This window comes from Pelophylax lessonae (genome assembly GCF_965119305.1).
Source record: "Pelophylax lessonae genome assembly, chromosome: 2".
Classification (NCBI taxonomy): Eukaryota; Metazoa; Chordata; class Amphibia; order Anura; family Ranidae; genus Pelophylax; species Pelophylax lessonae.
Window position 1 is genome coordinate 269,207,142 of NC_138769.1, and position 14,338 is coordinate 269,221,479.

Sequence of the window (14,338 nt, forward strand, 5' to 3'; positions counted from 1 at the left end):
AGCATACTTGTATACCCCTTTAGCAGGTGAAAAAGGACCAATATAATCAATCTTTATTAATTGCCAAAGTCCATCAGCGATAGGTATTTTTTGTCATTTTGGTTTTCCTTTTCCTTTTGGATTGTTCTGTAAACAAATAAGACAAGACTCAGTAGTTTGATGACAAAGGGCTCTTAGATGAGGATTCCAAAACTTTATTTTTATTAGCTCATACAAAGAATCGGGTCCTTGATGTGCAAAAAGAAATGAGCTCTAGCCATCATTGTTGGAATATAGGGAACCAATTGACCTTCAATATTTTTACAATAAATGTTATCTCCACTATCAGTCTGCACTGATTCTAACTGAGACAAAATTTCAGGATCCCCCCTCTGTATCCTGTGACCGAATTAAATCTTGCAAAGGAGTAGCCTCATCAGATTCTTGTTCTTTGACTACTATACTCACAATTTCTTCTTCCATGTCAGGATATCGATCTATGCCTGTCATAGCAGCTTCTTTTGCAGCTTTATCAAAAAAGACATTTCCTATGACATGTTCATCAGTAGACAACTTTTAAAGTGCTTTAACTTTGCAAAAAGACCACTATTTTGGTTTGGTCTTTCCTATATGTTCTATTTCTGAAAGAACCTGAGACCTCATCTGGAATATGCATTTCAGATTTTGGGTACCAGTTCTCAAAAAGGATATCGGGGAAGTGCAAAGAACTGCAACCAAACTGATAAGAGGCATGAGGAGCTCAGCTATGAGGAAGGATTAGAGGAACTGAATATATCCTCCTCAGAGAAGAGGAGATTAAGGGGGGATATGATCAACATGTATAAATAAATAAGGAGTCCATAGAGAGAACTTAGTGTTGAGTTAGTTACTTTAAGGTCATCACAGAGGACAAGGGGGCACTCTTTAGGTCTAAAGAAAAAGAGATTTCATCTCCAAATACGGAAAGGTTTCTTCACAGTAAGAGCTGTGAAAATGTGGAATAGACTCCCTCCAGAAATTGTTCTTGCCAGCTCAGTAGATTGCTTTTAAAAGACCTGGAATCTTTCGTAAATGTACATAATTTAACTGGGTACTGACATTTATAGGTAAAGTTGATCTAGGGAAAATCCAATCAACTGTAAAGGATTGTGTATATGGAATTGTATGATTTTTATTTATTTGTTTTTTTATTGGTTGAACTAGATGGGCTTGTGTCTTTTTTCAACCTTACTAACTTTGTACCAATGCAACATATACTTTAATTTTACAACATTATGGAGATTCCATCAACAGAGTATAACGCTGTCATTTAACTTTGAGAGTGACAATTCTGAAAAAAAAAAAAATATTTTTCACATTCTGCTAACATTATCAAAAAAAAAATTAAAAATCAAAATTTTTTACATTTTAGGCCAATTTGTTTTCTGCTACATATTTTTGGTAAAAAAAAATTGCAATAGGCGTATTTTGATTGGTTTGCGCAAAAGTTATTGCATCTATTAACTAGGGGAAAGACTTATGTAATTTTTTTTTTTTTTTTTTTACTAGTAATGGCAGCGATCTGCGATTTTTAGCGGGACTGCGACATTGTGGCAGACAGATCGGACCCCTAACTGACATTTTTGACACTTTTGGGGGGACCAGTGATATCACTACAGTAATAAGTGCTAAAAATATGCACTGGTACTGTGCACTGTTACTGAAATAATGACACTGGCAGGGAAGGGGTTAAATGTGAGCCTAGGGGAGTGATTCTAACTGGGGGGCCTGGCTTCTGAAATGATCATAGAGACCTGTGATCCTATATAGAGGGATCACAGGGGCTCTGTGATCATTCCAGGGAGAAGAACGGTCAGCTGTGTTTAGAACAGCTGACAGTCCTTCTCTCTCAGCGGGGAACGATCGTGGGTGTCAGGTGGCAATCGGAGCTGCCTGACCTGTGCATCGGCTTCCCCACTGCCAAGTGGGGGCGGGAGCGCGCCGCCGGCAGCGCACGCTCGCCCCCTAGCTGCCTGCTCGTGACCGACGTGGACCTACGTCGATTTGCCCAGCAGAGTCACATTGCCGCAGTAAAAAGGCGGTGGCCTGTCAGAAACCGTTTAAATAACGTTTCAAAGTTGAATGACGCTTCAAAGTCTCATGACTGCACTTTTTTCATGTCACAGAGTATTCTCTGAAGTATTATGGAAAGGAAACTTTGCAGGTTCTACAATGCAATCTTTATTTTTTAAATTAATTGTACAATGAAGGTACAGAGTGGAGTAAACTCCACTGCAGCAGAGAACATTATAAATGTGTCCAGCAGAGAACATTATAAATGATCCCTTAGTTGTAATTCAAGCTATATATATATTATTTTTTTTTTTTTGTGTAATAGTCAATTTTTTAATTACCAATGTTTGCCTGGCCCTTTTCAGTGACATGTTAATAATAGAGAAAGTTTGTAATAAAAGGTGCCATGGCATTCAATTATGCATTCAGAAATTGTGTGCTGGCAAGGTATTTGATAATGAGTGCAATATGTATTTAACTAGAACTTTACATGTTGACATCATATTCTGGGGGAAGGAGGGTTCTGTGGTTGAATTGTGTAGGATGCTGATTTCCATTGCTCCATTTTTCTGACATATGCACAAAAACACCTTTCATGATTGCTGCTTTATCTTATTTTCATTTTCTGTTTCCAGCTCTATGCTCCACCCCAAGTCCCCCTACGTCTCCCACCTCCCCAACTCCACAGACCCTCCCATCCTCTTCTGAACACTCGGCTCTAGGTGGAGGCAGCAACAGCAGTGACAGCACTGGGGAATATGGGGCGAACATCATGTGTGTCTGAGTCAAAGTGTAAGACATTGCTTCCCCTTTGATTAAAAAAATAAATTTGCAAAGCAGTATATAATTTGAGGAACTATATTAAATATATTTACAGTATTTCGCAAAAGTGAGTACACTCCTCACATTTTTGTAAAAATGTATTATATCTTTTCATGTGACAACACTGAAGAAATGATACTTTGCTACAATGTAAAGTAGTGAATTTATAGCTTGTATAACAGTGTAAATAAGCTGTCCCCTCAAAATAACTCAACACACAGCCATTCATGTCTAAACTGCTGGCAACAAAAGTGAGAACACCCCTAATTGAAAATGTCCAAATTGGGCCCATTTAGCCATTTTCTCCCTACGGTGTCATGTGACTCGTTAGTGTTACACAGTCTCAGGTGTGAATGGGGAGAAGGTGTGTTAAATTTGGTGTTCTCACTCTCTCATACTGGTCACTGGAAGTTCAACATGGCACCTAATGGCAAAGAACTCTCTGAGGATCTGAAGAAAAGAATTGTTGCTCTATATAAAGATGTCTACGCTATAAGAAGATTGCCAATACCCTGAAACTGAGCTGCAGCACAGTGGCCAAGACCATACAGTGGTTTAACCACTTTACCACCGGAGGATTTTCCTGCTAAAAGACCAGGGGTTATTTTGCGATTTTTTACTGCGTGATTTTAACGGACAATCGCGCGGTCGTGCGACGCTGTACCTAAACGAATTTCACGTCCTTTTTTTCCCACAAACAGAGCTTTCTTTTGGTGGTATTTGATCACCTGTGCGATTTTTTGATCACGCGCTATAAACAAAAAAAGAGCGTAATTTTTGCAAAAACAACAATATTTTTCACTTTTTTTTATATGAAATTCCCCCAAAAAAAAATGTAAAAATCAAAATTTTTTAAAATTTTCGGCCAATTTGTTTTACGCTACCTATGTTTGGTAAAAAAAATCGCAAAAAGCGTATTTTGATTGGTTTGCGCAAAAGTTATCGCGTTTACTAACAAAGGGAAAGATTTTTGTCATTTTTGGTGTTTTTTTTTTTAACGAGTAATGGCGGCGATCTGCGATTTTTTTTGCGGTACTGCGACATTGCGGCGGACAGATCGGACCCTTGACTGACATTTTTGACACTTTTGGGGGTACCAGTGACATTACTGCAGTAATCAGTGCTATATATATGCACTGTTACTGCAAAAATGACACTGGCAGGGAAGGGGTTAACAGTATTGGACAGGGAGGGGTTAAGTGTGTCCTAGGGGCGTGATTCTAACTGTGCAGGGACAGGTCTACTAGTGTAAAAACAAAGATCAACAGTTCTACATAGTAGAACTGTTTGATCTTCACTTTTACACAGGGAGAACTGACAGGTGGCTTGTTTACACAAGCCGCTCTGTCTTTCTCCCGCTGTAGCGGCGATCGTAGTGTGACCGGCGGACATCGGGTCCGCCAGTCACACTCCCGCACTCCTCCGTGAACGAGCCGAGGCGGGCGCGCGCTATTGGCTCTGGAAGGAGTGACAGGCGAGCGACGTAGACCTACGTCACTCTGCCTGGCCGGGGCCGACTGCCGCAGTAAATATACTGTGCGCAGTCAGCAAGCGGTTAACAGGACAGGTTCGACTTAGAACAGGCCTTGCCATGGTTGACCAAAGAAGTTGAGTGCACGTGCTCAGTGTCATATCCAGAGGTTGTCTTTGGGAAATAGACATATGAGTGCTGCAAGCATTGCTGCAGAGGTTGAAGGGGTTGGGGGTCAGCCTGTCAGTGCTTAGACCATACACCACACACTGCATCCAATTGGTCTGCATGGCTGTCATCCCAGAAGGAAGCCTCTTCTAAAGATGAAGTTCTAGAGAAACAGTTTGCTGAAGACAAGCAGACTAAGGACATGGATTACTGGAACCATGTCCTGTGGTCTGATGAGACCAAGATAAACATATTTTTGGTTTAGATGTGTCAAGGGTGCGTGGTGACAACCAGGTAAAGAGTACAAAGACAAGTGTGTCTTGACTATAGTCAAGCATGGCGATGGAAGTGTCATGGTCTGAGGCTGCATGAGTGCTGCCAGCACTGGGGAGCTACAGTTCATTGAGGGAACCATTAATGCCAACATGTACTGACTTACTGAAGCAGAGCATGATTCCCTCCCTTCGGAGACTGGGCTGCAGGGCACTATTCCAACATAACAAACCCAAACACATCTCCAAGATGACCACTGCCTTGCTAAAGAAGCTGAGGGTAAAGGTGATGGACTGGCCAAGCATGTCTCCAGACCTAAAGCCTATTGAGCATCTGTGGGACATCCTCAAATGAAAGGTGGAGGAGCGCAAGGTCTCTTAACATCCACCAGCTCATCATGGAGGAGTGGAAGAGGACTCCAGTGGCAACCTGTGAAGCTCTGATGAAGAGGGTTAAGGCAGTACTGGAAAATAATGGTGACCACACAAAAGTTTGGACATTTTGACCTAGGGGTGTACTCACTTTTGTTGCCAGCGGTTTAGACACTAATGGCTGTGTGTTGAGTTGAGGTTTTGAGGGCATAGCAAATTTACAGTTATACAAGCTGTACACTCACTACTTTGCATTGTAGCAAAGTGTAATTTCTTCAGTGTTGTCACATGAAAATATATAATAAAATATTTAAAAAAATGTGAGGGGTGTACTCACTTTTGTGAGATACTGTATAGAAAATAGACAAATGTATTAAATAAATAAATGATCTTTTTCCTTAGCATGATACCCTGCTTGTATGTTATATACATAAATGAAATGCATTTGGTTCATTTTTACGGTCAATTTCTTGTGAAATTCAGATAAAAAGGACAATTACAAATCACTGTTTTGAGTAATAAAGATTTAAGAGTCCCCCTGCCCCCTCCCTCAAGCTAAATTACCCTACTCTTTAGATCCAAACTTGCCTTGTTCCAGCTACCTCCAGTGTTTGTTTGCATCGTTCTCACAAAGCTTCTGTGCACTGGCCACATCTGTGCAAGTAGCTCACCGAAGACATCCTAGGCAACTCTTGCTTTTCAATCTGGTCCCATAAAAGGACTTGGGATGTAAAAAAAGTAACAAAGGTAAAGAAGATGTTTCTTTAGCCTGTTTAAAGCACAATCAGAAAAAGGTCCTCTGTTTTATCCAGTCATAGCTGTGAAAACCAGTCCCTGAACCACATAAATTTGCAGTCCAGTATCCCCCACCATCAGGACACTGTATATTTACAACGATACTTACAGCTGTCAGAATACACTGATTAGCAACTGATCAAGAAAGGTTTTCCAGTTCCTTTAACAGAAGACAATCAACTGATTGATTGTTGGGCGGGGACGGCCACACACTGATCTGAATTTGTGCAGTCCCTGCTTAACTGGCTGAATTTCGATCAGCGGTGTGGCCAGCCTTAAGCTGGGCATACATTTTACAATTTTCTTGTTCGATTTCCTTTAGATTCACCTTAAACTATGTAGTTCAAGGGCCTGCCTGATGACATACAAATTGAAAGGGTTTGGGTTTGACCTCATATTATATGGTTTTGGTAAATCTAAAGAAAGTTGTATAGTGTGTATCCAGCTTTAGACTGCATTCAAGCCTAAAAGTACATATTGGTGGGGGGGGGGGGGGGGGCGACTTGGCAAACTAAACTGAACTGAAATACAAATGTTTTGGTTTACCTGAAATAATGCTTGGGCTGTCTGGTTTTAGCACAATTGCAATTTTCAATTTCTTTAATGTGTCCAAATATGCACTTGAATGAATACATTTACCTTGGAAAACTCTTCCATAGAATTCCCCCATTATTAATCTATACATTTTACAAGCCTCAGATGCAGAATTACAGTTAATAGTAATTCTTTTAACTAGAAAGTAATGGTAAGCTTACATAGAGCCACCATAAATGCCTGCTTTTTAACCCCTGCTTACCCATGTATATGCTGATGTCATCTATAAACAGGGCTGGTGCAAGCATTTTTGACACCCTAGGCAGAACCTCATTTTGCCACCCCCTCGGCTCCGCCCCTTACTCCATCCCCTTTGCCGTGCCCATGTAACACATGTGACCTACCTGACCATTACACTGACCTACCTGACACATACACTGGCCTACCTGATACATACACTGAGCTACCTGTCACATACACTGACCTACTTGACGCATACACTGACCTACCTCACGCATACACTGACCTACCTGATGCATACACTGATCTACTTGACACATACACTGACCTACCTGACGCATGCATTGACCTACTTAACACATACACTGACTTACCTGACACATACACTGGCCTACCTGATGCATGCCCTGACTTACCTGATGCATACACTGACCTACCTGACACATACACTGGCCTACCTGACGCATACACTGACCTACCTGATGCACACACTGACCTACCTGACACATACACTGGTAAATTATACATTTATTTTTGTTAGCCTACATAATATATTTTTGGAAGTCATATAATCACCTAGGAAATAACTCTCACAATACTGCATCAGTCTGTAAATTTGGTCATACACAGCTTGAATTTCATGTGGTTTCTCTGAAACCACCAAAATGCAAGATGTGGGTAGCCCTGCTGACACCACCTGACTCCGCAAACTTTGATTGAAAAGGCCAGGTCAGCTCAAGCCTGTCCTTTTTGTTGATTAAAATTATAAACTTAAAAAACATATAACAATTCTGTTTTTTTTTTTATTTTTTACCCATACAATTTCAGTCCCCTTTCATTTGTTTTCCTAGTTTTATTTGCTCCTTACTTTTTCTCTTCTATCTATTTATACAGCCACAACTGCAAGACTGCACAGACTTTAGTTGTGATAAAGCAGATCCTTCTTTTTTGTCCGCCGATGAGGTTCCAGCACAGATCCAAACCACACCTGGAATTAACAGAATCTTCTGGAATTAAAGAACTGCAACTTCAGTGGACTAAAAGGACCCAATGTTTACTCCAAACTGTTAAACATTTGGTACATAGATTCTTTATGCAAGCACAACAGATACTGCATTTGATCATTTATTCAACAAGATGAAAAGTACTTGTATCCTAATTATTAACAACTGAGCTTTGCTTACTTCTATAAACCCCTTAAGAGTTTTTTGAAAGGTCAGCATATTCTTCAGCTCTGTATAGCAGTTGTAAAACATTTTGCAGAATTTCAACTTGAAGCGTAAAGCCCAACTAAACCTTTAATTTAAATTGGCAACATACATTTCAAATGCATCAAAATATAAAAATGGAAATGACTAAAGAATGGCACATAGCCTGCACCAGTCTTCTAAAATGAGGAAATGGAACATATTCTGCACTAATTAACAAAGTGGGCCGAAGCCCATCCTGGAGTTGTAAAGGAGTTGTAAAGTCAGAAGGTTTTTTTTAACTTAAAAAGCCTTCTGTGTGTAGCAGCCCCCTTCAGATCCCCTAATACTTACCTGAGCCCCATCTCTTTCCAGCGATGTGTACGAGTCCCATGCCTGTTCAGGACTTTCCCTCCTGATTGGCTGAGACACTCAGTCAGCCAATCAGGGGAGAGGGGGGCGGGCCAAGCAGCAGCTCCTTGTCTGAATGGACACTTGGGAGCTGCACCTCAGCTTGGGTGCTCCAATAGCAAGATGCTTGCTGTGGGGGCACTTGATAGGAGGGAGGAGCCCAGAGCAGCAACGAGGGCCCGAGAAGAGGAGGATCCGGGCTGCTCTGAAAAACCAACTGCACAGAGAAGGTAAGTATAACATGTTTGTTATTTAAAAAAAAAAAAAAGCTTTACAATCCTTTTAACTCTGAATTTATTTTAACAGCTGGGTATTAAGAGAGAAAAAGGAGGTTTCCCTGCCTATATGTGTGCTCTGTCCATGTAGTGTGTTTACTGCATGGGCAGAGAGAGGCATTTGAGCTGTCTTGCAGTTTACCAGTAGACGGGCCACATCCTGTATAGCAGAGCCAATCTGTCAGGGACTTGCAACACCTTTCTATATTGCATATTCCTATATTATAAAATTATTCTAAACATACAATGCCTTGCAAAAGTATTCACCCCCTTGAACTTTTACCTATTTTGTTACAGCCTTAAGTTCAATGTTTTGTTAATCTGAATTCTATTTTATGGATCAGAACACAATAGTCTAAGTTGGTGAAGTGAAATGAGAAAAATATATTCATAAAACTATTTTTTAGAAATAGAAAACAGAAAATTGGCATGTGCGTATGTATTCACCCCCTTTGTTATGAAACCCATAAAAAGCTCTGTGCAACCAATTACCTTCAGAAGTCACATAATTAGTGAAATGATGTCCACCTGTGTGCAATCTAAGTGTCACATGATCTGTCATTACATAGAGACACCTTTTTTTAAATGCCCCAGAGGCTGCAACACCCAAGCAAGAGGCACCACTAAGGAACTCTCCAAACAAGTAAGGGACAATGTTGTAGAGAAGTACAAGTCAGGGTTAGGTTATAAAAAAAAAATATCCAAATATTTGATGATCCCCAGGAGCACCATCAAATCTATCATAACCAAATGGAAAGAACATGGCACAACAGCAAACCTGCCAAGAGACGGCCACCCACTAAAACTCACAGACGGGGCAAGGATGGCATTAATCAGAGATGCAGCACAGAGACCTAAGGTAACCCTTGAGGAGCTTCAGAGTTCTACAGCAGAGACTGGAGTATCTGTACATAGGATAACAATAAGCTGTACGCTCCATATAGTTGGTCTTTATGGCAGAGTGGCCAGAAGAAAGCCATCACTTTCAGCAAAAAAACAAAATGGCACATTTTGAGTTTGCGAACAGGCTGGTGGGAGACTCCCAAAATGTATGGAGGAAGGTGCTCTGGTCTGATGAGACTTAAAGTGAACTTTTCGGCCATCAAAGAAAACGCTATGTCTGGCGCAAACCCAACACATCACCCAAAGAACACCATCCCCACTGTGAAACATGGTGGTGGCAGCATCATGCTGTGGGGATGTTTTTCTGCAGCCGGGACTGGGAAACTGGTCAGAGTTGAGGTAAAGATAGATGGGTGCTAAATACAGGGATATTCTTAAGCAAAACCTGTACCACTATGTGCGTGATTTGAGGCTAGGACAGGGGTTCACCTTCCAGCAGGACAATGACCCCAAACACACTGCTAAAGCAACACTTGAGTGGTTTAAGGGGAAACAATTAAATGTGTTGGAATGGCCTAGTCAAAGCCCAGACCTCAATCCAATAGAAAATCTGTGGTCAGACTTAAAGATTGCTGTTTACAAGCGCAAACCATCCAACTTGAAGGAGCTGGAGCAGTTTTGCAAGGAGGAATGGGCAGAAATCCCAGGGATAAGATGTGGCAAGCTCATAGACTTATCCAAAGCAACTTGGGGCTGTGATTTCTGCAAAAGGTGGCTCTAAAAAGTATTGACTTTAGGGGGATGAATAGTTATGCACATTGACTTTTTCTGTGTTTGTCCTATTTGTTGCTTGCTTCACAATAAAAAAAAAAAAATCTTCAAAGTTGTGGGCATGTTCTGTAAATTAACCACTTTCAGACCAGAGGATTTGGCTGCTCAATGACCAGGCCCTATTTTGCGATTCGGCACTGTGGGATTTTAACGGACAATTGCGCGGTCGTGTGACGCTGTACCCAAATGAAATTGACGTCCTTTTTTTCCACAAATAGAGCTTTCTTTTGGTGGTATTTGATTACCTGTGCAATTTTTTTTTTTGCGCTAAAAACTAAAAAATAGCGTGAAAATGTGAAATTCAAAATGTTTTAACATTTTAGGCCAATTTGTTTTCTGCTACATATTTTTGATAAAAGAAATTGCAATAAGCGTATTTTGATTGGTTTGTGCAAAAGTTATTGCATTTACTAACTACGGGAAATATTTATGTCATTTTTTTTTTTTTACTAGTAATGGCGGCGATCTGCAATTTTTTTGCGGGACTGCGACATTGTGGCGGATAGATCGGACCCCTAACTGACATTTTTTACACTTTTGGGGGTACCAGTGACATTACTACAGTAGTCAGTGCTTAAAACATGGTGATACTGGTACTGGTGATCAAGGGGTTAAATGTGACCCTAGGGGCATGATTCTAACTGTGGGGGGCGTGGCTTGTGAAGTCATCACAGAGACATGTGAACCTATATAGAAGGATCATATGAAATCTGTGACAACTTCAGGGAGAAGTACGGACGGCTGTGTTTACATCAGCCATCCATCCTTCTCTGTCAGCGGCGGGAGATCGCCTGGCACACGCACTAGCTTCCCCACTGACAAGCGGGGGCGGGAGCACACTTCCGGCGGCGCGCAATCGCCCCCTAGCTCCTCCTAGGCGAGTGCCGTACATGTACAGGCTTTTGCCTGGGAGCGCCAGCCTGCCACAGTACATCTGCGGCGGCTGGGGCTAAAGTGGTTAAGATAAAAAACCTTCTGACTTTACAACTCCTTTAAGGTCTAAGGTGACACTTGTGTGTCAGGCTTCTGCAAGGAGATCACAGCTGCCACACAGAGAGCAAGGGTTCATCTCTTCAGAATACTAGAAGTGGACAGGCTTTTTTACTCTAAAGAAATCAGCCGTCAGGCCCTAAGCATTTTTCAGCTCATAAAACGCTCATCTCTGAAGTCTCAAAACTCCCAGCAAGCAAAATCCCATTCATTTCAATGGCCCCTGTTCACATATGAGGGTTTTGTCGCTTGAAGCAAAACGCCCGAAGCTCATGAGCTTCTTTTTTGGCAAATTACAAGCATTTTTGTTAGATGTCAATGCCTGCCTCCAAACACCTGCAAAAGAACGCCTGAAAAAACACCCAGACTTAAGACTTTTGTTTTGATGTTACTGGACTGTATTTCCTTTATTTGAAAGTAAAGTTCAATTGGACTTTAAGTTGTAACCTCCTTGTAACTTATACAAGCAATAAATTAGCAACATTTGAACACTATTTCAGTGCAGCAGTCATGTACACTCTTCATGTATACTCTGTGTAAAAACACATTTTATTCTGATTCTGTGCAAAATGTTTTCTCTCCCCCCCCCCCATCTCTTGCTCTTTCTCTCTCTCTCTATAAATATAAATTTATATTTATATGTGTGTGTGTGTGTGTGTATATATATATATATATATATATATATATATATATATATATAATCCTAATATTTATCATATGTTTATTATTATAGGAAGTGTTCAGAGTATACTGTAGATAAAAGGAACGTGGAGCCTTACCCAAAACCTAAGGTTCTTTAAAACCAATTTGTAGGCGTATTTATAAATGTTTTCACCCAAGAGTCACACAACATTTACCCAGGATCCACACATTTTTTTAAGTTGAATCCTAATAGAAAATCTGTAAATTTTTTGAATCCTAATAGAAAATCTGTACATTTTGGATGAAAGTTCTGTGAATCTTGGGGAAAATATTTGTAGACGCTTTAGTGTTTTTGAATTTACCTTATTTACATGCCATGCTCTTAAGCAGTTGTTTTTATTTTTTTAACTGATATGTAATTAATAGGCATAGTTAAACTAATAAAAAACTATTTGAAATGTTCATTACAGCTACTACAGAGTAGTTGAAAACTGCTATGGTGTTTGTACTGTATTTTTTCAGTCATTGCAAAATACAAAAAAAAAGTGACAGCACACTGGGAAAATGTATTCAAGTTAAGTCTGACCACAGCTCTGCTTTATTTGTCTGCAAAAAAGTATATGGATTCACTTGCAGAACCTAAGGGATTAGTGCAGTGCTTTGTGCTGCTGGAGCCGGTTTCACAGCTTCTGCAGATGTTGCTGTCATTTTTCTGGCAAGATTCGAACCTTTCAAGCTTAAAGTGATTGTAAAGTCTTAGGTTTTTTTTTGTTTTTTTACAACAAACATGTTATACTTGCCTCCTCTGTGCAGTTGGTTTTGCACAGGGCAGCCCAGATCCTCCACTTCTCGGATCCCTCATTGCTGCTCCCAGCCCCTCCCTCCTGTCAAGTGCCCCCACAGCAAGCAGCTTGCTATGGGGGCACCCTAGCTGAGCTGCAGCTCCATGTAGTCATTCAGACACGGAGCTACGGTTCGCGCCCCCTCCTGATTGGCTAACTAACTTTGATTGACAGCCGCGGGAGCCAATGACACTGCGGCTTTGTCTCAGCCAATCAGGAGGGAGAGTCCCGGATGGTCAAGAGACTGGAGGACATTGCTGGTAAGAGATGGGGCTCAGGTAAGTATTGGGGGGTGCTGGGGAGGCTGCTGCACACAGAAGGCTTTTTTTTTTTTAATCCATAGAATGCATTAAGATAAAAAAACTTTCTGACTTTACAACTCCTTTAAGCTCATAGTAAGGGGAAACGCTTTGCCCTTTTTCTTACTCTGTGAACTTGAAGCAACAACTTTTCTCTGCTCCTGCCTGAGACCTACACCACCAACTATCATCTGCTCAGGGATATAGTACCAGTACACTTATGTTTGGGTCACAATTCACCTCCTGCAGAGAAGATTAATAGGCAGGCTGATTGACCCGCCACTTCCTAAGGGCTTTGTCTCCCACTCTACTCCTTGATGTAATCCCAGTGGGTAAGAAAATTTGCACTGTAGTGTTTTGTTGATCTTTCACTGCACCTTCTATTTTTGTAAATCACTGTTTCTTGCCAATTTCTAGCACAAAAAAAGTGAATAGGTTGTCATGGGAATGATGGCACACTTACTTTGCCATTTTCTTTTGCAAAAAAATTGTATGTTCTGCTTAACATTTGATTGCAACAGGGAAAGCTATTTTTTTTGTTTACAAACTGTTTATTTAATAGTATTGTATATCAAATAGCATTATAGAATATAAACATCTAGGTTTACAGCAACAAGAGTTACTTTTACAAGTAAATCAGGAAAAGCTAATTTCTCTGTTGCTCATTGGCAGACGCAGACTTCTTGATTAATATCAGTAGGGATATACTGCCCCTACAGGAGTAGGACACTAGGCAGGAAAAAAGTTCTGGCCACACCTTATGGGCAGTCCCAGGGGGTATATCCTCTCTCTCCCTGCTACAGGATGTCAGTTTTTTTCTGCCTAGTCAGGAGTAAGGACCTAAGTTCCTTGCTGGGATCTCTGGTCCTGGCAAGCTTTTTTTAGATAAATCTTTTTTAGTTAGCTTTTTTTCTCCAGTTTGTTCCTGTGAGATCTTCAAGCAATTATGCTGGATCTGGGCGACGGGCTGGATGTTGAGATCCGGTGGTCACCCCAGCGGGCCTATGAGCACGTGCAGGCCCTAGCTCCGCGCTGGGTCGGCCGCGACATAGTCCCACTGGACGGGGACTGGCCCCGCGAGTTAAACGTCTCGCCAGGTCGCCTACGACCAGTCGGAATCTGAGTCGCGGCGTCCGTATTGGCCGACAGCCCCCCCACCTCGGTGAAGAGGGGTTCTGTCAGGAGTTGGCGCCCGCCTGTTCTGGTATGGTGAGTAGAATGTTCCCCCTCTCCCCCTGACGGGTTTTGGAGTGGACGCGGGCCCCTCCCCGGGATGGTCGGACCCTCATGATTCCGGGTTCCCCTCTGTCCTA

General features: G+C 41.4%; 1 protein-coding gene across 2 annotated transcripts in view; it reads left to right on the forward strand.

Moving 5' to 3' along the window:
- Positions 1-14,338, forward strand: part of PLEKHA6 (pleckstrin homology domain containing A6) — a 949,845-nt gene that overhangs the window by 828,688 nt on the left and 106,819 nt on the right. The window contains exons 22-23 of one of the 2 annotated variants that reach the window (XR_014224910.1): positions 2,667-2,821; positions 7,600-7,644. Coding sequence is in view for 1 of the 2 variants with exons in the window: in XM_082245107.1 (XP_082101233.1) it covers positions 2,667-2,815 (149 nt within the window). In the remaining variant the exon portion in view is untranslated. Of the gene's footprint in view, positions 1-2,666; positions 2,822-7,599; positions 7,649-14,338 lie in introns of those variants that run through there. The other variant, XM_082245107.1, reaches the window with a different exon arrangement.